The sequence below is a fragment of the Mesoplodon bidens genome (genome assembly GCF_964165515.1).
Source record: "Mesoplodon bidens genome assembly, chromosome: 18".
Taxonomy (NCBI): domain Eukaryota; kingdom Metazoa; phylum Chordata; class Mammalia; order Artiodactyla; family Ziphiidae; genus Mesoplodon; species Mesoplodon bidens.
Window position 1 is genome coordinate 54,253,023 of NC_138175.1, and position 24,484 is coordinate 54,277,506.

The 24,484-nt window shown below is 45.7% G+C and overlaps 1 protein-coding gene across 6 annotated transcripts in view; it reads right to left on the bottom strand.

Annotated features, from left to right (window-relative positions):
- The window catches only part of LOC308605562 (uncharacterized protein), a 26,606-nt gene extending 5,205 nt beyond the window's left edge, over nucleotides 1-21,401 (bottom strand). The window contains exons 1-8 of one of the 6 annotated variants that reach the window (XR_014013708.1): nucleotides 21,289-21,378; nucleotides 16,720-16,808; nucleotides 15,659-15,785; nucleotides 12,577-12,672; nucleotides 7,648-9,255; nucleotides 3,139-3,998; nucleotides 1,447-2,962; nucleotides 783-901 (exon numbers count right to left, since the gene is read on the bottom strand). Coding sequence is in view for 3 of the 6 variants with exons in the window: in XM_081215728.1 (XP_081071854.1) it covers nucleotides 7,409-9,255; nucleotides 12,577-12,672; nucleotides 15,659-15,785; nucleotides 16,720-16,752 (2,103 nt within the window). In the remaining 3 variants the exon portion in view is untranslated. Of the gene's footprint in view, nucleotides 1-782; nucleotides 902-1,446; nucleotides 3,999-6,779; nucleotides 9,256-12,576; nucleotides 12,673-15,658; nucleotides 15,786-16,719; nucleotides 16,809-19,433; nucleotides 19,521-21,288 lie in introns of those variants that run through there. The other 5 variants (XR_014013709.1, XR_014013707.1, XM_081215728.1 and 2 more) reach the window with 5 other exon arrangements.
- Nucleotides 21,402-24,484: the final 3,083 nt, after the last annotated feature.

The window sequence follows — 24,484 nt, forward strand, 5'->3', positions numbered from 1 at the left end:
CCGCTCTGCATAAACCAAGGAGGTGGGATGTGGATGCCTAAACAGTAGTATCTTATCCGTTGTGGCACCAAAAGAGGTCACAGCCAGGCTTTCCAATCTGCTTCCCCAGATGTGGGACACGGGAAAAGGGAGGGGTGAGGCTCAATGCTTTCAGCAAACATTGAAAAAAACGGAGTTGGGAATTCCCTGGCAGTCCAGTGGTTAGGACTTGGTGCATTCACTGCCTATGGTCCTAGGTGCAGTCCCTGGTCGGGGAGCTAAGATCCCGCAAGCTGCGTGGTGTGGGCAAAAAATACACACACAAAAAAAAAAAAGAAAAAAAAGAAAGAAAGAAAAAAGGGACCTCCCTGGCAGTCCAGTGGTTAAGGCTTTGCCTTCCAATGCACGGAGTGAGGGTTTGATCCCTGGTCGGGGAGCTAAGATCCCACGTGCCTTGTGGCCAAAAAACCAAAACATAAAACAGAAGCAATATTGTAACAAATCCAATAAAGACTTTAAAAAAAATGGTCCACATCAAAAAAATCTTAAGAAAAAGTAAAAAAAAATAATGGAGTCACTCTTTATTACATGAGGACTTTTTGTGTTGTCTAATAGCATTTCATTGCTGGCTTTGAAAATTATGGGTAGGCCTACCTATCTGCTGGTGAAAGAAATCCCAACAAGATAGAAAAGAGTTGTTCCCTTTGTACCATAAGCTGCATAAAAGCAGATCTCCACTGAGTCAGAAAACTTCCGTGCTTGATAAATTTCAGCTGTTACAGAGGGACAGAAAGACCTGATAAACTCACCAGGAAAACACGGCGTCACAAGGGTTGGGCCATTCTATTCCTGAGAGATCATTTACACCCGTTACGACAAGGAGTGAGAGCCAAAAAGTGACACATGCTTCAGTCTTGTATTACTCATAAAACAATAATAACGATAAATTTCTTATTACAAAACATTTACTAATTACCTTCCTTAGAAAGTTAGCTTAGAAACTGAACTGGTTCAACACCACTTAATTCAGCCAATGAGTCCCTAAACCAAGAATGAAAGATCAGTGAACAGCCCTGGACGAATCTCCACTCTTCTCTGAGCCTCACTTTCGCCCGTGGACTCAAGAAGGATATTGGATAGGAGGATTCTCAGGACAGTCAGCGAGTTCCGCCTGCTCCAGCTTCATTGGCTCAATCCCACCTGAGGTCCCACCCCTTTTCCAGGGTCGCCCTCCCGTCCACGCCCATTCCAGCCAATTCCCGCTCTAGTCCTGCTCATAACCACGCCTCATAACCCCGCCCCTACAACCGCCTCGCCTCAAAGCCCGCCCCCCGTCCAGCCTCAGGCTCCTTGACGGCATGCCCCAGTCTCGCCCAGCTTCTCCTTCCTCTCTGTCCTCTAGATCAGCGGTCCCTAACCTTTTTGGCACCAGGGACCGGTTTCGTGGAAGACAAGTTTTCTACTGACCTGTGGCGGGCGGTGGGTTATGGTCCAGGCGGTAATGAGAGCAGTGGGGACCCCCAGATGAAGCTTTGCTCGCTCGCTGTTCACCTCCTGTTGTGCCGCCCGGTTCCTAACAGGCCATGGACTGGTGGGTACACCGGCCAGAAGGTTGGGGACCCCTGCTCTAGATGGCCTAAGACTCCGAGACCGCTCCGAGCCTCTCTTCTGGTCAAAGACGGGGAGGACACAATGAGTGTCATGAACACTCGTATCCTTAAGTACCTGGCAATTGGGTCTTGGACTTCGAGTGGGTCCCCCACAGACAGTCCGCACGAAGGCGGCGCCGCGGAGTGCGCAGCCCCTGTGCCATGAATGCCTCTGCGCCTGCGCAGGCTCCCTAACTACATTTCCCAGGTCCCCGCGGGATTCCGGCTCCTCAGGGCGTCGGTCCTCTGAGGGCAAAGGCGGAGGAAACCCTGGAGTTCCGGGGCGGCCTTCGCTTTGGGTACAGCGGTGTCAAAGGCTTCTTCTATCTTCCGTAGGCGGAGTGGTGAAGGAGAAGGTGGTTACACAGTTTGTTTCCTCTCGACCAATCACAGGCTGCGTTCTGAAAGCTAACCACCGCGCGTCCGTTGTCAGGGCAACCGTCAATTCCGGAAGCCTGTCTCCATGGCAACTGTCTAAGCACTGACGCTAGGCGAGGGGCCCTCTTTATTTATTTTATAAAATAAATAAATAAATCTATTTATTTTTGGTTACATTGGGTCTTCGTTGCTGCGCAGGCTTTCTCTAGTTGCAGTGAGTGGAGGCTACTCTTCCTTGCCGTGCGCGGGCTTCTCTTTGCGGTGGCTTCTCTTGTTGCAGAGCTTGGGCTCTAGGCGCGTGGGCTGCAGTAGTTGTGGCACGCGGGCTCAGTAGTTGTGGCTCGCGGGCTCTAGAGCGCAGGCTCACTAGTTGTTGCGCACGAGCTCCGCGGCATGTGGGATCTTCCCAGACCAGGGCTCGAACCCGTGTCCTCTGCATTTGCAGGCGGATTCTTAACCACTGCACCACCAAGGAAGTCCCAAGGGGTCCTCTTTAAAGGCGTTTCTAAGTAGTAGGGATGCTCAACAAAACAGCATGCTTTGCTCATAAAACTTAATGAAAAACGTGTTACAGCACAAAGAAGGGAGAAAAACTGGGTAGGGCGGGACTGAAAGAGTTGATGTGAGGAAGGTTTCTCAGGGGAGGGGTCTTGAATAAGGCTTTGAGGGATGTGTAGGAGAGCGCCAGGAAGAGAAAAAGGAAAAATGCTATATTTATATATCTGGCCAAATTTTAAAGCTGTATGATATACTTACCTTGAGGATGTGGGGAAACTAACATTCTCTTACCGTGCAAGTGGGGATGGGAATGGCTCAGCCTTGAAATAAATCAATCAGTCAGTGACTATTTTCCGAGAACCTACCACGTTCCAGGCACTGCTCTAGGCGCTGGAGATATAGTGGTGACAGACACAAAGACTCCTTCAGGGAGTCAGAGCAGGCAGTAAATAGGGGACCTATAATAGGAAATTATGGTAAGTACCGTGAAGTAAACAGGGAAGGGGCTGAGATACGAATGAAAAGGTGATCGGGCAATATAATTATTTGAGAAGATAATTGTGACATAAAACCATATAAATCTCAAGTGAATTGTAGGGAAATATTAATGTAGAGCAGGTGGAGCTTGCCTTACCTGTAGATTTCTTCTTCCTGGTGTTTGTGAGGTTGAGTTGCGGTTTTCTCTTACTTGCCACTGAAGGCATCCTGAAGTACTAGGATAAACAAGATGAATGCCTTGTTTTGGTCCTTTCGGCTACTTGAGCTAGTAACCTGTCTTTCTTGTTTGAACTCTTTTAAGTTTTCTGTTATTTGAAACCTAAAACATCTTTTGTAATATAGCTTATTATTCTCATTTAAAATATGAAGAAACTGGATCAGACAGCAAGGCAATGGCAAAGGCAAGATTCAAAATTAGGTTCTCTTAGACTAAGAATTCAATTATTCTACGTCAGTATGTTAGTACAGAAGGGGTGAATCTTCGAGAAAGGAGTGGACCAAGTGTGCTGAGAAATTTACATATATGGTGGAATATATTAGGATGAGTGATTTAAAGATGCTACACTGCTGGCTTTGAGGATGAAGGGGCCAAAATCCAAGGAATGCAGGTGGCCTCTAGGAACTGAAATTTTATACCATAAGCCATAAAAATGCAGAATGAATAAAAATTTACTTGTTAAAAAATCGTAACAGGGGCTTCCCTGGTGGTGCAGTGGTTGAGAGTCTGCCTGCCGATGCAGGGGACACGGGTTCGTGCCCCGGTCCGGGAAGATCCCACATGCCGTGGAGCGGCTGGGCCCGTGAGCCATGGCCGCTGAGCCTGCGCGTCTGGAGCCTGTGCTCCGCAACGGGAGAGGCCACAACGGTGATAGGCCCGCATATCGCAAAAAAAAAAAAAAAAAATCATAACAGTACTAGAATAAAATATAGGAGAACTTTCTTCATAATCCTGGGGGGGTGAGGCAGGTTTTTCTTAGTGTGAAGCTGGTCCAAGAACTATAAAAGAAAATACAGATATAGTTGAATACCTAAAAAGTTTAAAATTCTGTAGAGCAAAATACACCATAAACAAAAGAAATAATAAACTGGCAGAAAATATTAGTAATGTATATAGCAAAGAGTTAGTACATGTAATACATAGACTTGCTCCTATAAATCAATACAAAAAGGCAGCCCAATTAAAAATGGGCAAAATATACAAATAAGCAATTTAAAGAAGGCAAAACATCAATAAAGGCATAAGAAGATCATTACTCTCCCTGCCAATAGGACATTTTTACTTATTAGATAAGAAATGTTAAAAATAATAAAAGACTAATACCGAGTATTTGTGAAGGAAGTGGAGGAGAGAAATAGGCACTCATGTACACTTTCAGGAGCTTTGTAAATTGGGTCATCCTTTTTTGGAGGATTATTTAGCAATAACTATCAAAATTTTAAACATGGACATTCTATGATCCCACAAGCTTACTTCTAGGAATTCATCTTATGGAGATAATTTGCACAAGTGTCAAATAATATATGTCCAATGATGGAAAAGAAAATAAAACAGCCCAAATGCCCATTAATAGAATTTGGTTAAATAAATTCAAGAAACTCTAGCATGAACTATTATGCAGCTGTTAAAAGTGGCAAATGATGATACATATATATATACATATATATATACATATATACAGGTGTATATATTTTTGTACCATATGTACTATATATATATTTTGGATTGAGTGTCATGGGAAAATATTCATATTATATCAAGTGAAAAAAGTTACTTAAAATCACGTCTGTAATTATGCCATATAAATAATATTTTATGTACATATATATTTCATACCAACAGAAAGGGAGAAACAACAGAAAAAGTCTAGAATCTTTGAAGAGTCTAGAATCTTTGGAATGAAGATTTATAGAGAGCCATAGTGTTCTTCATTTTTGTCTTGTTTGAATTATTCACAATAAATGAGTATTTCATCAACCATGAAGGAAGTCACAGAAGAAGAAATACCTGAGCAAAGACTTTTAAACATGGTAACTACCAGTGATGATGTTGGTGAGATGCAGTCCCATCCACTGCCAATCAGATGCAGAAATTTCAGGAAGCCATTACCTATGTGCACAGGGTCATTAAAATGTTCTTTGACCCCACAGACTCCCTGCCAGGATTCTACTTGGGAGCTGGTCGGGTGCTCAGCCTAAGACTTCAGTAGAAGGGATATTTATAAAAGTCAAAAACTGGAAGCAACCAAAGTATCCAACAGGGGACTGGCTACTACTAAACACAAACTATGCAAAGCCCCCAAACATCAGGTTGTTAAAGATTATTTAATGAAGTGGGTATTTAATGATATCGGTAAATCATATTTAATGATAGGGGCCTGTGATATAAAGTTAAGTAAACACAGAAGTATGCTAAACTGTATATTCTCTGTCCCAGATCTATTAAAGCATTATAATACTGTGATTAAGTTTTTAAAATAGCAGAGGTATACCAAAATGTTAACAGTTATCTCTGGGTAGCACGGGCCTTTGGGTAAAATCTTCCGGATTTCTTGGATCTTGTAAATTTTTTATAAAAAGCATGTATTGGTTTTTATAATAGGATAATAAACATTATTTTAAGAAGGAAATGTTATATGTGAAATGTGTTCAATCCCAATAGAAGTTCAGTGCACAGCTCCCGGAGCTTGACTACTTGAACTTGAGTTCAGGCTCCATGACCTCATAGCTGTGGGGTTTTGTCTACATCATCAGCATGCCTCAGTGTCCTCATCTATGAAATGGGATAATACAGCCCTGAACATATGTGGTTGTTTGAAGAATGAAAGGAGTTCACACGTACCAAGGACTTAGCACAAAATTGGCACACAGTAAGTTACTGAAATCACTAGCCATTTTATATGTTTGACATGGGAAAACATTATATGATTGATGTTCAGTGCTGGTTATAATGTAACAGAACTGTAGTCCTCACTTCCCAGCTTGCTCCAGGTAGATTAGGTCCAGCCCCTTTAGAAAGCAATTTAACAATATGTTCCAGGAACCAAGAAAATGGTTAAAGTCTTGATTCTGTTATTCCCATCCTGGGAATTTGACTTAGAGAAATAATCCTCCCAAAAGGAGAGAGGAAGTTAGCATGGAAATGCTCATTATTACATGATTCATAATTGGGAAAATTGGTGAATAACCTGTGTCAATTGGGGGCTTAGAGCAAAGTCTAAATGGGGGCATGGATTTATAGATTATTCTACGCCCACCAATGAAACATCATTAGCCCTAATAATGATGAGGATGGCGTTTACTTGGTGACAAAGGACAATGTCATGGTATAATGAGGGCAAAACAGAGAGGCCAAAATTGTTTCTGATTACAATTAAATAAAGTAACACTTACTTAAAAATGATATTCAGAAGGAAAGATGAAAAAAATCAAAACAACCTGACTTCTGAGGGTGGCCAAGTTGTAGGTGAGTATATAGCTTTTTGTTTTATGATCCAAAATTTTCAACATTAAAAAATATGGATATGGAATACAGAGTGAAACGAAACCAGAAAGACATACACCCAAAAATGACAGGTGGATATCTCTGGCCTGTGGAATTATAGGGAATTGGTATTTTAGTTCATACTTCTCTACACTTTTCAAATTATCCTTTAAAATAAGCTTATCTTATTCTACTTAAAAATTTTTCCTGTTATAAAAGTGTATGTATTATTTTTCTAATAGAAAATACTATGTTTTAAAAATATAAGGAAATAAAAACCTCCTTTTGGGCATGACTAAAATCAGAAAATGATGTCTAACAGGGCAATTACTTTGTAAAGCACAATTCCTGGAAGTGGAAAAGACAGAAACAATAGGACATAAAAAATGGCTGGAAATATGTGAAACATATGCCATGTTTAAGCCAACTGAAGATTTTTCAGTGGAATTTGTAGCTTAAAGTTTTAAAGGAAACTAAAATCGCCTGGCATTTATCTTTAGTTACATATATTTGTGACTTTTACTCTAACAGGTGAATATTGCCAGCTGTGTTTGTTTTTTCTTGAATTTCCAGGCTCCAATTTAACACATGATGAATAAATTTAAAAAGCTCAGAGAGACCTTATTTAAGATCCCAGATGAAGTTTCATCCTATGTAGACCACCCCATAGCTACCACCATCCAGGGACGTTGTAGGGTTGAGAAATGGGGGGGAAGCTTAGATTTTAGGGGGGAGCCCTTTAAATGATCAGAAGCTGTCTCTGCTGGTGATAAACAGTGCCATCCTCCTTCTAGGAGGCAAGAAAGGAAACAACTCTCTCAATATATAGTGTTATGGCTCCTCTCTGGGAAGAAGCTTCTACTGCTGATGAAGGCTGAATGGAACCCAGCAGCAGAATCACCAGTTTGTTTCATTCTCAGGCTCTCTAGTCAGCATGAGTTCTCTGATGATCACTAAGCTGCATGTTCCAAGCAAAGGCTTTCTCAAAATTACTGTGGATGTAGCCATCGTGCACAGTGTGAAGTCTCTGATGTTTGGCCAGGTGTGAACCCCAGCTGAAATCCTCTCTGCATTCTTTACACGCATAGCGCTTGCCACCCATATGAACTTTCTGGTGTTGAATGAGGTGTGAAATCTGGGCATAGGTTTTCCCACAGTTCTTACATTTGTAGGGCCTCTCCCCGGTATGAATCCTCTGATGCTGAATGAGGTGGATACTTTGATTGAAGGCTTTCCCGCATTCGTTACAGCTGTAGGGTTTCTCGCCGGTGTGAATCCTCTGATGTTGAGTTAGGGATGAGTTGTGACTGAATGTTTTCCCACACTCCTTACATTTAAAGGGTTTCTCGCCCGTGTGGATCTTCTGATGCTCGATGAGATGGGCACTCCGGCTGAAGGCTTTCCCACACTCACTGCACTCATAAGGTTTCTCTCCGGTGTGAGTCCTCTGGTGTTGGATGAGGTGGGAAATCTGGGTGTAGGCTTTCCCGCAAACTGTACACTCATAGGGCTTCTCCCCGGTGTGAATTCTCTGGTGGCGCATAAGCGAGGAGTTCTGGCTGAAGGTTTTCCCGCATTCCTTACACTTGTAGGGTTTCTCACCAGTGTGGATCGTCTGGTGTTGACTAAAGGAGGAGGTGTGACTGAAAGCCTTTCCACACTCATTACATATATAGGGTTTCTCCCCCACGTGAACGCTCTGGTGCCTCATGAGGTGGGAGATCTGCGTGTAAGCCTTCCCGCACTCATGACACTCATAGGGCTTCTCACCAGTATGAACTCTCTGATGCTGAGTCAGGGACGAACTGTGGCTGAAGGCTTTGCCACACTTGGGGCACTCGTAAGGTTTCTCTCCAGTGTGGACTCGCTGGTGCTGGGTCAGTGACGAGCTGTGGCTGAAGGTTTTCCCACACTCGTTACACTTGTAGGGTTTCTCACCAGTGTGGATTGTCTGGTGCTGAGTCAGGGAGGAGGTGTGACAGAAAGCCTTGCCACACTCACTGCATTTGTAGGGCTTCTCCCCTGTGTGGATTTTCTGGTGGCGGGTGAGGTGGGACACCTGGGAGTAGACCTTCCCACACTGGTTGCATTTATAGGGTTTCTCCCCGGTATGGCATCGCTGGTGTTTGATGAGGGAGGAGCTCTGGGTGAAGGCTTTTCCACATTCCTTGCATTTGTAGGGTTTCTCTCCAGTGTGGATCCTCTGATGCTCAGTGAGCGATGAGCTCTGGGTAAAGGTCTTGCCGCATTCGTTGCAGGCATAGGGCTTCTCTCCTGTGTGGATGATGTGGTGCTGGATGAAATATGAGCTGTTGCTGAATGCTTTCCCGCACTCGTTACACTTGTAGGGCTTATCTCCAGTGTGAATTCTCTGGTGTAGGACATAGTCCGAATGGTAGATGAAGGCTTTCCCACATTCCGTGCAGTTAAATGGTTTCCTTTGGTGTTTCAGGCTCTTTCTTGACCTGGTCCACTTCTGAGGATCCTCTCCCCCAGGCACTCTTTGCTTCCCAATGAAAGCTGAGGTCTGCCTGAAATGTCTCAACTCGCCATGGGTGTTTTCCTCGGGAGTAGCAAACAACCTCCTCAAATGCCTCTCCTGCTTTCCCTGGTCTTCCAGTTGATGGATACATGTCCAGGAGTCCCCCAACTTGGTGTCTCCAAGCACTGCCCTTAAAATGCCCTCCATCTTTCCCACTGGGGAAGCCACCTCTTCGGAAATACTCTTTTTTGGAAGTGTCTCCTGAGTAGTTTCAGAGCTTGTCTCCAAGTCTGAAAGAAATGGAAAATATGAATTTCATCTGTCCCAGGACAAAAGAAGCTGGTTATTTAGATCTGGCATTGTAATCTTTTTTTTTTTTTTTTTGGCTGTGTGGCTTGTGAGATCTTAGTTCCCCAACCAGGGATGGAACCCGTGTCCCCTGCAGTGGAAGTGCAGGGTCCTAACCACTGGACCACCAGGGAATTCCCTGACATTGTAATCTTAAAAAGAAAGATTTCAAAGTTTATATTGCTAGTTCTAAAGGCATGAGGTAGATAGATTCATGTTGTGACATGGAAGAATGGTCTCAGTATATTCTAAACATGCAAAAAAATGAGTTGTGGGCTTCCCTGGTGGCGCAGTGGTTGGGAGTACGCCTGCCAATGCAGGGGATGCAGGTTCGTGCCCCGGTCCGGGAGGATCCCACGTGCCGCCGAGTGGCTGGGCCCGTGAGCCATGGCCGCTGAGCCTGCGCGTCCAGAGCCTGTGCTCTGCAATGGGAGAGGCCACAACGGGAGAGGCCTGCGTACCAAAAAAAAAAAAAAAAGAGTTGCAAAGCAGTTTATATGCACAGTGGTTTCTTAGCCATATCTGTAATACATTTTCACAAATCGATAAGAAAAAGAGAAACAATCTAATGAAATAGTGAAGCAGGAATGTGAATAGACATTTTGCAGAAGAAAAACAAGTGGCTGATAAATATGTGAAAAAGATGCTCAACATCAGTAATAAGTCTAAAAAGTCAAATTTCTCAGATGCCATTTGACACTTTTTACATTGGAAAATATTAAAAATATCCAATGTTGGCAAACGAGCATGGTAGAAGCATTCTCACACTATGTTGGTGGACATGTGCAGGGAAAGAGTTAACACAGAAGGTCCACTTTACTCAGTTTTTATCTCTGTAACCATGGCAATGACCCTTCGCTAAGCTCTGAGAATTGAATTCCTGGTATTTTACATAATTACTGGTTAATGATCTTTTTCTGTGTGCTCAACACCATGGGTCAAAACGTACTAGGCTGTCAGCATTGTTTACTGTGTAATTTGCTGGGGTTTAAAAAAGAAAATCAATATTTTCTTGGCCACGTGGCATATGCGATCTTAGCTCCCCGAGCAGGGACTGAACCCACATCCCTTGCATTGGAAGCGTGGAGTCTTAACCAGTGCACTGCCCGAGAAGTCCCAGCATTGTTTACTGTAAATGGAAGATTCATGATGCCCATCTGGTGCCTGATTTGGGGTCTTCACCACGGCTGGTCATGTAGCAGGTATGTGCTAATGATATTGAGCATCTTTTCATATGCTTACTGATCATTTGTGTGTCTTTGAAGAAACGGCTATTGAGATCTTTGGCCCATTTTTAACTGGATTATTTGTCTTTTTATTACTGAGTTGTAAGAAGGATCAGTCCCTTATCAGACATATAATTTACAAAATTTTTCTTGCTTTCTGTGGGTTGCCTTTTCATTTTCTTTACAGTGTCTTTTGAAGCACAAAAGTTTTAAATTTTGATGATGTCCAATTTATTTTTTCTTTTCTTGCTTGTTCCTTTGATGTCACATCTAAGAAACCATTGCCTAATCCACTGACAACAGGATTATTTTCAAAATCCCGCAGAGCATTTAGTTGCTATGTCTCTGTTTGGGGTGATCCCACAACCATCCACTAGTTTGGTGATTTTTCTGGAAGGATTTACATGACCCAACAACAAGTTGTACGCACAGCTAAAATTTCTTACAGCAAAGTATGTAACAAATATGTGTGTAGGTGAAGGCTAGAGAGATCATGTGTGGGCTTCCATGTCAGCCTCTCTCTGCAAGGGTCACTTGGATGTGCTTTTCTCTACTGATGTGAACTTCGGAGACACATGGGAGAGGTCTTCACCCAGGGAAATCCACTTGAGTCTTAGAGTCCAGAGTTCTCTAATTCAGTCCCCAAAAGAAATTCAGTGAAGTGGGTACTATCAGTGTCCCCAATGTCCCCACTTGACAGATAAGCACCAAGAGCTTAAGTCACTTACCCACAGTCACACGGCCTGACAGTGGCAGAGCTGGGATCTGAACTCAGAGAGTCTGGCTCCAGAGCCCACACTCTTAACTGCCACATGAACAAGAGCACGAATAGCAGCTCAAGCAAGGAGCTGTGAAAGCAACGAGAAGGGGCAGGTCACTCAGCCTGGAAGTCAGGGAAGGCCTCCTGGAAGAGGTGACCTGTAGCCTTGAGGGTCATGAAGGCGTCTGCCAGGCAGACAAAGCAGGGAAGGGTGTTCCAGGCAGAGGGAGCAGCATGTGCACAAGCCCAAAGGTGGGAACACACATTCAAGTTCAGGGAGGAACAGGCACTGCAGGGAGTGAGGTCAGGGTGTGGGGTACCAACACGGGTGGATGGTAATGGGAGATGAGGCCAGAGACAGAGCAGGCTGGATCACGCAGGGCCTTGGGTGCCGGGTGTGCGGCTAGGACTTTGTCTCAGGGGCACTGGGGAGACACATGAGGGCTATGAGCAGGGGAGGGACGGGATCTGGGGCTGTGTGTGAGATGAACCAGAAGACTGGAGGCTGGGAGGCCAGGGAGAGGCTGGGGTGAGGGTCCAGGTGAGGGTCGCTGAGGGCTGAGCCAGGGCTGTTGGTGGGGGGGGTGGGGAATGGGCAAAGAGAGGGGGCAGGAGGGACAAGACTGGGGCCTGATGGGCTATGGTGAGTGAGGGGGCAGGAAGGGGTAAGTACTGGCCCCACAGCAAGATGGACAAGTGATGGAAAAAAGGATGCTTCAATTCCCTCCTCTGATGAGGTCACGGGCCAGTAGGGGCAGAAATCTGGCCTCTTCCTGTGCCCCAACACGTCAGGCCAGATCCCACTTCTGGGTCTCTTACACAAGTGATTTCCAATAAATAATCATAACAATAACCATTGTAGCCTCTTCTTTTTTTTTTTGGCCATGTTGCGCGGCTTGTGGGATCTTAGTTACCCGACCAGGGATTGAACCTGGGCCCACAGCAGTGAAAGCCCAGAGTCTGCCAGGGAACTCCCCATCATAGCCTATTCTGAGCAGGGGGTTCTGGGTGCCCTCTGTATGTATTAACTCACTTATTCTTCCCAATCCCAGGTGCTATTATTGACCCCATTTTGCAGATGAGGAAATTGAGGCACAGAGGAGCTAAATGACTTGCCTGAAGGTCACACAGCCAGGAAGCAGTGCAGCTGGGATTTGAACCCAGCACCCACAGTGATGGCCTGTATGGTACACTCCCTCACTCTCGAATGACCGTCACTGATCATGACAGATGGAGGGTAGGAAGACAGCTCGCATCTGCTGGACATCCTCACCCACCTGAACAGGTAACTCGCCGGGCTTCTCTCCTCTCCATCCTGGGCTCTTCCCCTCGCTCCAAACGGGAGATCACATCGGGTTTGGACCCAGGAAGCCCTGCCCCAGAAAAAAATGTGAGACTTGGCCATGGGTGCCACAGTCACAGGGAGGCCTCAGGGCTGGGCCCCAAGCCCTGGGTCTGCAGGGGAGATGCATACATTGGACACCTAATGATTAGAAGATCTGCAAGACTCGTTTATTGAGTGCCTACTACATTCCAGAGAGAACCTGAGCCCTGACATCACTGTTGAAGGCTCCAGCTCTCTGTTCAAGTTGAGTGAAAAATACACATAGCATTTCAAAGACTTGATATGGAGAAAAAAGGAAACAATCTCATTAATAATTCATAGATTGATTATGATGTCAACATGTGCCTAAATGATCATATTTTGGCTAGGCTGGGTACAACAGAACAGATTATTAAAATTCACCTCATCTGTTTCTTTTGACTTTTTCAGGCCTGCTGTCTTTGAGATCATTAATTCCTCTCTTCCTGCAGTGGGGGAATATTATGCCCCCAGGAACCTCAGCATGCGGCCTGATTTGGAAAGAGGGACTTTGCAGATGTAAATGGTTAAGATGGGGTCCTACTGGATTCGGGTAGGCCCTAAATCCAATGACTGGTGTCCTTATAAGAAGAGGAGAGACACACAGACATATTTGGAGGGCAAAAGGCCAGGTGAAGATGGAGGCAAAGATTGGGGTGATGCAGGTACAGGGCAAAGAACGCCAAGAATGCCACGAGTCTTCAGACGCTGGAGAAAGCCAGGAAGGACTCTCCCCAGGAGTCTTCAGAAGGAGCCCGGCCCTGCCTGCACCTTGGTTTTGCGCTCCTGGCCTCCTGAACTGTGAGAGAATACATTTCTGCTGTTGTGAGTCCCCAGGTTTGTGATAATTTGGTACAGCCGCCCTAGGAAACAAACATAGTCCCTAATGATCATTCCTGTGAGCAAACATGCTGAAAAATCACTCCCACCTTAAATGGAGAAGCGGGAGAAGGAAGAGAATGGAAGGGGATAACACTGAGGAGGTGGGCAGGGGCCAGGTCACATAAGGGTATGAAGGAGTGGGTACAGGCCATGCCCAGGACTGGCCTGGTGACTGGATGGGCGGAAACTGTCCCTGAGATGCAGGAACAGGAGGAGGAGTGGGTCCAGGGGGATATGGGGAACTCAGTGGGGACAGGGAGCATGGGATCTCCCCAGGGAGGTATTCTGCAGGCCACCAGCTGCACAGATTGAAGCTCAGGGGGCAGACTGAGGGGACCTCACCTGTATGTGCAGAAAAGGGTTTAACACAGCAGGCTGACTGCTCTCCTTGGCAAGGCCTGCTTGCAAGGTTGCCCTTGCTGGCATCTGGGAGCCTGGGTTTCAGGAGGGTTCCAGAACTCTCTAACTGGTAAGAGGCGCTCCCTGTGCCTGAACTGTTTGTTCAAAACAATGTGGTTTCTCTCCTGGGCATATATCCAGAGAAAACGCTAATTCAAAAAGATACACGCATACCCTACTATGTATAAACTAGATAACTAACGAGAACCTATTGTTTAGAACAGGGAACTCTAGCCAGTGCTCTGTGGTGACCTAAATGGGAAGGAAATCTAAAAAAGAGTAGATGTATGTATACGTATAACTGATTCACTTTCCTGTACAGCAGAAACGAACACAACATTGTAAAGCAGTTATACTCCAATAAAAATAATTAAAAAAAAAGATGCACCCGTATGTGCATAGCAGCACTATTCACAATAGCCAAGACGTGGAAGCAACCTAAGTGTCCATCAATAGATGAATGGATAAAGAAGATGTGGTACATATATACAATGGAATATTACTCGGCCATAAAAAAGAATGAAATAATGCCGTCTGCAGCAACATGGATGGACCTAGAGTTGTTTGTTTTTTTTTTTTTTTTTTTTTTTTTTTTGTGGTGCACGGGCCTCTCACTGTTGGGGCCTCTCCCGCTGTGGAGCACAGGCTCCGGACATGCAGGCTCAGCAGCCATGGCTCACGGGCCCAGCCGCTCCACGGCATGTGGGATCTTCCCAGACCGGGGCACGAACCCGTGTCCTCTGCATCGGCAGGCGGACTCTCAACCACTGCGCCACCAGGGAAGCCCCTAGAGTTTTTCATACTAAGCGAAGTAAGCCAGAAAGAGAAAGACAAATACCGTATGATATCACTTATATGTGGAATCTAAAATATGACACAAATCAACATATCTACGAAACAGAAACAGACTCACAGACATTGAGAACAGACTTGTGGTTGCCAAGGGGGAGGGGTGGGGGAGGGACGGATTGGGAGCTTGGGATTAGCAGAGGCGAACTATTACATATAGGATGGTTAAACAGGTCCTACTGTATAGCACAGGGAAATATATTTAATAATATATTTATATCCTGTGATAAATCATAATGGAAAAGAACATGAAAAAGAATATATATATATGTATACCTGAGTTACTTTGCTGTACAGAAGAAATTAACACCACATTGTAAATCAACTATACTTCAATAAAATTTAAAAAAAAAAGAAAAGAAGGGCTTCCCTGGTGGCGCAGTGGTTGAGTCTGTCTGCTGATGCAGGGGACACGGGTTCGTGCCCCGGTCCGGGAAGATCCCACATGCCGCGGAGCGGCTGGGCCCCTGAGCCATGGCCGCTGAGCCTGCGTGTCCGGAGCTTGTGCTCCACAACGGGAGAGGCCACAACAGTGAGAGGCCCGCGTACCGCAAAAAAAAAACGAAACAAAGAAAAAACCGAAACAAAAAAAAAAAATTTTTTTTTTAAAAAGGAGAGGGCAGGGGCACAGGCTGAAGATTTGGTGGGACAGGCAGAGGACTTGGGGCCCTCGGGGATGCTGGGACTCTGGGAGAAGCCAGCAGAGAGACAGAGAGATGGACAGGGGTGGCCCAGGAGGGTCCGGTGAGAGGAGCAGACAGGACCCCCGTGAATGCCCACAGTTAAGCAGTGGGTGGGCATGGAGGAGATGAGGGCTGAAGGGGGCATCCTGCCTCTTCCTGGGAGGGCAGGGGGCAGGGCCTCACCCAGCGAGAGAAGGTTCTGGTAGTTCTCCAGCATCACATCCCGATACAGCTCCTTCTGCCCAGGCCCCAGCTGGCCCCACTCCTCCAGGGTGAAGTCCACAGCCACATCTTTGAAGGTCACCGATTCCTGCAAGGGCCAATTTTATATCATGGACAGACACGTCTTTCCAGAACTCTGGGGTGGGACAGGTCATGGGTCAAGAGGCTACCACTTTTTCCCTGCACTGGAACGTTCTGACTTGGCAGATTTGGGACGACTGAATTAAACCGGCTCATGGGAATGTAAAATGTCTAGGTAGGGCAGCCGTTAGCCCACAGGCACCTTGGTAGAAAGTAGAACAAGGCCCCCCGCATTCACATGACTCTTTACTGCCATCTGTTGGAAAATTGTTATAATACACCAATTATTTCTAGCATGTGACAGTTGACTGCCATCTGCGTGTAAACTGCTATAATCAATATACCGATGTAGGAGGTGGAAGATGCAAATCATGCCACTGAGATGAGGCACCCTTGTGCAGTACGTAACCTACACACCTGTACATGACAGCCCTGAGAAACACTTTTAAAAAACTACCGGACTTCCCTGGTGGTCCAGTGGTTAAGACTCCGCTTTTCGAGTGCAGGGGGGCACAGGTTCAATCCCTAGTTGGGGAAGTTCTGCATGCTGCGCGGCCAAAAAAAACCCAACAACTACCAGTCATTGTATGTCGGAGCTACTCCTAAGTCCCACTCCATCCCACACTCCAACTATGATCCCAACCCCCACTCCTGATTCCAAGAATAAGGCTCAGGATGAAGCAAAACCATCCACTGCCCACTTCACCTGGTAACCAAACGGCTGCTGAGCGTTAGATGATTGATTTTTAGACCGTGTCATAATGTCCCATCTCAGAGAATCCTGCCCCCAGACCCCGCACCTCCCAGTCCCAGAGAAACTCCCATCACCTCATCTCTCCCAGTATTGGGAAGGGCAGAAGATCTTGAGGGCACAGGTGGAGACGGGGAAAGCCGTCTGGGGTCTACAAAGTCATCTCGGGGAAGAGGGAGCCCAGACTCACCTGGCCCTTGCCCGTCAGGGTCCTGATGGCCATTGCTGGGTCCCAGGCATGCACCTCCAGAAGAAAGGACCAGGCCTAAGTCTGCAAAGCTACAGGAGGAAGATGGAGCAGAGAGGGGGTCAGTTCTGGCCTAGACAGACAGACACTTTGCCAAAGATGCCTCATGACGTCAAGATGTCTCCTGAGAGCCAAAGCAAAGGCTCAGGGCAGGGTGCCTGAGGCCCCTGTTCTTTTTTTTTTTTATATATATAAATTTATTTTATTTTATTTATTTTTGGCTGCATTGGGTCTTTGTTGCTGTGTGTGGGCTTTTCTCTAGTTGGGGCGAGCGGGGGCTGCTCTTCGTTGCGGTGAGCGGGCTTCTCATTGCGGTGGCTTCTCTTGTTGTGGAGCACGGGCTCTAGGTGCGTGGGCTTCGGTAGCTGAGGCAAGCGGGCTCAGTAGTTGTGGCTCACTGGCTCTAGAGCACAGGCTCAGTAGTTGTGGCGCTGGGACTTAGCTGCTCCGCAGCATGTGGGATCTTCCCGGACCAGGGCTCGAACCCGTGGCCCCTGCATTAGCGGCGGATTCTTAACCACTGCGCCACTAGGGAAGGCCTGGGATGAACTTTTGATGTGATTAAGTTAAGCATCTTTTTTTCCTTTTTGGGGGATGGTGAGTTCCTGAATGCAGCCAGCCTCTCCTGACTCAGAGCAGAGCGGGCTGTGTGCAGACCACACCCACTTGTAACATTTGTAACAGAACCAGGCTGTGAGCTCAGAGCCCCAGCAAGTTCTTAGAAAAACCAAGTTAAATATGTGACCTTTCCACAGGCTGCCTGGAGGGATTGATGTCTGTGGGCTCTGGAAAGCCCCATACACTGCAAGGTAGATAAAAAAACACTAGGTTTGAGTCTTTGGGCAGGACTGTAACCCCAGCCTGGAACACTGCCTCTCAAGTTAAGCATCTTGAGATGGGAAGATGATCCCGGATTATCTGGGTGGACTCTAAATGCAATGACAAGTGTCCTTATAAGAGGGAGGCAGAGGGAGATCTGACACGGAGGAGAAGCCCATGTGACAGAAGTAAAGAGGAGCAGTCAGAGAGACAAGGCACTGTGCCTCTGGCTTTGAAGCTGAAGGAAGGGGCCACGAGCCAAGGGATGCAGGCAGCCTCTAGAAGCTGCTAAAGGCCAGGAAACGGATTCTCCCCTAGAGCCTCTGAAGGAAGCATGGCTCTGTTGACACCCTGATTGCTGCCCAGTGAAAACCAGTTCAGACTTCTGGCCTCCAGAACTGTAAGAGAATACTACATCTGTATTGTTTGAAGCCACTAAGTTTCTGGTAATTTGTTAGAGCAGAAATGGGAAACTAACACGGTCCAGAAATAAAGACTCAGAGCCTCATGTGCTTCTAGGCAAACAGCTGCACGTCCACCCAGCTACACAGGAACGCACCCACCTGAGGGATGAAACCAGTGGGTGAAATTTTGATGAGGAACAGAGGCTTAACCACCTCCTCATGAGTCACTTACTACGGTAGGGCCCCCTTATCCGTGGCTTCACTTTCCACGGTTTCAGTTACCTGAGGTCAACTGTGGTCCAAAAACACTGAATGGAAAGTTCCAGAAAGAAACAATTCACAAGTTTTAAATCACACACCATTCTGAGTATCGTGATAAAATCTTGCGCCGTCCCCCTCTAGCCCACCTGGGGCATGAATCATCCCCTTGTCCAGCGTACCTGCCCAATAGTCACTTAGTAGTTGTCTCGATGGACTGTCGCGGTATCACAGTGCTTGTGTTCAAGTAACCCTTATTTTACTTAGTGATGGCCCCAAAGTGCAAGAGTAGTGATGCTGGTAATTCGAATATGCCAAAGAGAAGCTGTAAAGTGCTTCCTTTAAGTGAAAAGGTAAAAGATCTCAATAAAGAAAGAAAAAAATATCAGACTTCCCTGGTGGCACAGTGGTCAAGAATCTGTCTGCCGGTACTTCCCTGGTGGCATAGTGGTTAAGAATCTGCCTGCCAATGCAGAGGACACAGGTTCGAGCCCTGGTCTGGGAAGATCCCACATGCCACGGAGCAACTAAGCCTGTGCGCCATAACTACTGAGCCTGCGCTCTAGGGCCCATGCTCCATAACAAGAGAAGCCACCTCAATGAGAAGCCAGCGCACTGCAATGAAGAGTAGCCTCCACTCACCGCAACTAGAGAAAGCCTGCGCACAGCAACGAAGACCCAACACAGCCAAAAATAAATAAAATTTAAAAAACAAAAGAAAAAAAATCATATGCTGAGGTTGCTAAGATCTATGGTAAGAATGAATCTTCTATCTGTGAAATTGTGACGAAAGAAAAAGAAATTCAGGACTTTACTGGCAGTCCAGTGGTTAGGACTCAGCACTTTCACTGCCATGACCCCGGATCCAATCCCAGATCGGGGAAGATCCCACAAGCCGCATGGCCAAAAAAACAAAAAACCCCCAACAAACTGCAAAAGTTACAGCCACAGTGCATAAGCATAAGTGCTTTACAGAAGAGGCATTAAATTTGTACAATGAGATCTTTTGAGAGAGCCCACATTCACAAAACTTTTATTACTGTATATTCTTAAAATTGTTCTATTTTATTATCAGTTATTATTGTTAATCTCTTACTGTGCCTAATTTGTAAATGAAATTTTATCATAGGTATGAATGTTTAGAAAAAAACACTGTGAAAATTAATAAAGGCGAACCTCATTTAAAGTGGAGTTGGGGGACTTCCCTGGCGGTCCAGTGGTTAAGACTCCATGCTTCCAATGCAGGGGGCGTGGGTTCGATCCCTGTTCAGGGAAGTAAGATCCCATATGCCGCGTGGCACAGCCAAAAATTAAATTAAATTAGATTAGATCAGATTATTTAAAAAGTGGAGTTGGGAGGCCAGGACGGGGAGTTCTCAAGTAGCACCACTCCACATCCATCACAGGCCCTAATGGAAGAAGCTTCAGCAGGAAATAACAAGAAAAGATGTACATTGCATCCCCTACAAGAAATCAACTACCGCAGCAACTAGGCCAATGAGAAACCATCACCACTCTGAATTCTCACTTTTCTCCAATGGACTTTCATTCAAAAGAACTCCTCTCTATTTCCTGTTTTTCTTTTTTTCTCTATAAGACAAAGTTCCTCTCTTGTTTGTTGGACTTCCTATAGCTTTTGCTATAGCCTGCTTGTCCTGAATTGCAATTCTTTGCTGTTCCTGAATAAGCCCATTTTGCTGGTAAAATAACCCACTGCTTTATTCTTTAGGTTAACACAGTATATAGAGGGTTCAGTACAATCCAAGATTTCAGCCATCCACTGGGGGTCTTGGAATGTACCCTCCGAGGATAATGGGATCTACTGTAATTACAAAACGAAGAGGATAACTTTTTTTTTTTTTTTTTTTTTTTTTTTGCGGTATGCGGGCCTCTCACTGTTGTGGCCTCTCCCGTTGCGGAGCACAGGCTCCGGACGCGCAGGCTCAGCGGCCATGGCTCACGGGCCCAGCTGCCCCGCGGCATGTGGGATCTTCGCGGACCGGGGCACGAACCCACGTCCCCTGCATCGGCAGGCGGACTCTCAACCACTGCGCCACCAGGGAAGCCCCGAGGATAACTTTTTAAAGGGGAGAAACTTGGCAGATGCCACCTTAGCCAAGTGATCGAGGCCAATGTGACCAGTGACAGGCAAGTGGACATCACAGGCTCCTGCTCTGTTAAGGACACAGCATCACTCCTAAGGTATTCCTGCCAAAAGCATGTAGCCTAAATCTAGTCACAAGGGAACAACCAACACATCCAAACTGAGGGACATTCTAGAAGTACATGGTCTGCAATCTTCAGAATTGCTAAGATCATGAAGGTCAAAGAAAGACTGAACAACTGTTCCAGGTTAACGGAGACTAAAGCGACGACAACGAACGCAGTGCATGACACGGGATTTTCTTTTGCCATTAAGGACATTATTGGGACAATTAGCAAAATCTGAAAAAGCCCGGCAGATGAGCTAATCAATAGTATTGTATGGATGTTCATTTCCTGAGGTGAGCATAGGGCAATGGTTTTGGAAGAAAATGACTGTTTTTAGAAAACATACAGAGGCTTATGGAGGCTGGGGGCACGCAGAGGCCCAGAGAGAAGGGGACAGACACAGAGAAAGAGAAACAGAGACCCAGGGAGAGAGAGAGAGAGAGGCAGAATGGGGGTTGGGGTGGTGGTGGGAGATTAGAGAGGGGAGATGAGACCCAGAGAGAGGGGCTAGGGCTTTCGGGTCAGACATCCCTGGTTTCACACCATGTCGACAACTCATTGGCATTGCGATCTGGAAGAAGGCATGGAATCTCCCTTGCCTGTTCTTCACCTGCTAAGTGAGGAAAAGGTACATTCTCCTTCCTGGGAAATGGCCGCAGATCCGCACTCGCCTAGACTCCTGGAAAACAGCGGGCGCCCAATTCCTGTGCGCTGAGTCGATGGCAGTGGGGCTCTGGGGCAGCTCACAGCGCCCTTCCCCTCCCACCCAGGCAGACTCGGCCCACCTCCTGCGCACCTGCCTCGGTCAGCCCACACCTACTGGCAGCCTCTCGGGTCCGCCAGGTCGAAACTCACCTGTAAGCCTCCGCCGGTTGTGCGCGGCAGCCAGGCCTTACAGCCCTCCTTCGGGCCCCGGAAAGCGCCTGCGCGGTCGCTGCCTCGGAACCTCAAGTCCTGGTTCTTTAAACTGCGCTCCGCAGCTGGACTACATTTCCCAGAAACCACTGCGGCTCACGCTCCTCTAGGCCTAAGGTCTCTGTGGGCAGGGGAATGCTGGGAAATGGAGTCCACCAGTAGAACGTGGGGCGGGAGAAAGAATGCTGTAAACAGCTACTTTGCAGCTGGCCGAAACATGGTATTTGGCAACTGTATGGTTGTACTGGCACCGTGAATATTTCCATTATAGCCAGAGTTTTTCACTGCCCTCCACAGGAGGCGACGTCATAGTCCAGTTAACCCATCTAACTCAAATTTCTCCTACCAAAGCAAAAGTTTTCAAGACACCACCTAAACTGATGGTGAATGAACCAAGCCTCTGTTACTTAATTATTAAATTTCCCTGGGCAACCGCCTTCCTGTTTGGCTCAGTTTCATCCATCACCTCTTAAAGGGCAGCGTGGTAAAGGAAACAGACCCCTATAGTGGGAGCTGGAGATGACCAGGATTGCAAGGATGCATTGGGTTATTATAAATTCGTCTGTTAATATATCAAAATAATAAAATCCTGTTGCCGAAACTCAGACTCTGTTCACCGGTGCTGAATAGAAACGCGGAGTCAGAGTTTTGGGTGAAGTAGAAAAGAGTAGCTTTTATTGTTTTGCCAGGCAAAGGGGCCACACGGGGCTAATGCCCTCAAGACTGTGTGACCCACCCTGGAGGGGGTAGTGAGGAGTTTTATAGTGTTCAAGGAGCAGGGAGTGATCAGCTTGTGGACAATTCTCGGATTGCTTGGCATCAAGGTGAAGTTTCAAGCATCATCAATCTTCTGGTTTCAACCAGTCTAGGGTCTATGTTCTTCTTTTTTTTAAATAAATTTATTTTTGGCTGCGTTGGGTCTTTGTTGCTGTGAGTGGGCTTTCTCTAGGTGCGGTGAGCAGGGGCTACTCTTCCTTGCCGTGTGAGGGCTACTCATTGTGGTGGCTTCTCTTGTTTCCAAGCACCGGCTCTAGGCATGTGGGCTTCAGTAGTTGCAGCAAGCGGGGCTCAGTAGTTGTGGCTCACGGGCCCTAGAGTGCAGACTCAGTAGTTCTGGCGCACGGGCTTAGTTGCTCTGTAGCATGTGGGATCTTCCCGGAGCAGGGATCAAATCCATGTTCCTTGCATTGGCAAGCGGATTCTTACCCACTGCGCCACCAGGGAAGTCTACTTCTACCTTTATTTTTTTTTAACATCTTTATTGGAGTATAATTACTTTATAATGCTGTGTTAGTTTCTGCTGTATAACAAAGTGAATCAGCTATATGGATATGTATATTCCCATATCCCCTCCCTCCCACCCTCCTTATGCCACCCCTCTAGGTGGTCACAAAGCACGGAGCTGATCTCCCTGTGCTATACAGCTGCTTCCCATTAGCTATCTCTTTTACATTTGGTAGTGTATATATGTCAGTGTTACTCTCTCACTTCATCCTAGCTTACCCTTCCCCCTCCTCGTGTCCTCAAGTCCATTCTCTATGTCTGTGTCTTTATTCCTATCCTGCCTCTAGGTTCATCAGAACCTTTTTTTTTTTTTTTAGATTCCATATATATGTGTAGCATATGGTATTTGTTTTTCTCTTTCTGATTTACTTCACTCTGTATGACAGACTCTAGGTCCATCCACCTCACTACAAATAACTGTTTCATTTCTTTTTATGGCTGAGTAATATTCCGTTGTATATATGTGCCACATCTTCTTTATCCATTCATCTGTCAATGGACACTTAGGTTGCTTCCATGTCCTGGCTATTGTAAATAGTGCAGCAATGAACATTGTGGTATATGACTCTTTTTGAATTATGGTTTTCTCAGGGTATATGCCCAGTAGTGGAATTGCTGGGTCATATGGTAGTTCTATTTGTAGTTTTTTAAGGAACCTCCATAATGTTCTCCATAGTGGCTGTATCAATTTACATTCCCACCAACAGGGCAAGAGGGTTCCCTTTTCTCCACACCCTCTCCAGCATTTATTGTTTGTAGATTTTTTGATGATGGCCATTCTGACCAGTGTGAGGTGGTATCTCATTGTAGTTTTGATTTGCATTTCTCTAATGATTAGTGATGTTGAGCAGCTTTTCATATGCTTCTTGGCCATCTGTATGTCTTCTTTGGAGAAATGTCTATTTAGGTCTTCTGCCCATTTTTGGATGATCTGTCCATTGGTGAAAGTGGAGTGTTAAAGTCTCCTACTATTACCGTGTTACTGTCGATTTCCTCTTTTATGGCTGTTAGCATTTGCCTTATGAATTGAGGTGCTCCTATGTTGGGTGCATAAATATTTACAATTGCTATATCTTCTTCTTGGATTGATCCCTTGATCATTATGTAGTGTCCTTGTCTCTTGTAATAGTCTTTATTTTAAAGTCTATTTTATCTGATATGAGACTTGCTACTCCAGCTTTCTTTTGAGTTCCATTTGCATGGAATATCTTTTTCCATCCCCTCACTTTCAGTCTGTATGTATCCCTAGGTCTGAAGTAGGTCTCTTGTAGACAGCATATGTACAGGTCTTGTTTTTGTGTCCATTCAGCCAGTCTATGTTTTTTGTTTGGAGCATTTAATCCATTTACATTTAAGGTAATTATCAATATGTATGTTCCTATTACCATTTTCTTAATTGTTTTGGGTTTGTTTTTGTAGGTCTTTTCCTTCTCTTGTGTTTCCTGCCTAGAGAAGTTCCTTTAGCATTTGTTGTAAAGCTGGTTTGGTGGTGCTGAATTCTCTTAACTTTTGCTTATCTGTAAAGATTTTAATTTCTCCATCGAATATGAATGAGATCCTTGCTAGGTAATCTTGGTTGTAGCTTTTTCCCTTTCATCACTTTAAATAGGTCCTGCCACTCCCTTCTGGCTTGCAGACTTTCTGCTGAAAAATCAGCTGTTAACCTTATGGGGTTAACATATAACCTTGTATGTTATTTATTGCTTTTCCCTTGCTGCTTTTAGTATTTTTTCTTTGTATTTAATTTTTGATAGTTTGATTAATATGTGCCTTGGTGTGTTTCTCTTTGGGTTTATTGTGTATGGTACTCTCTGTGC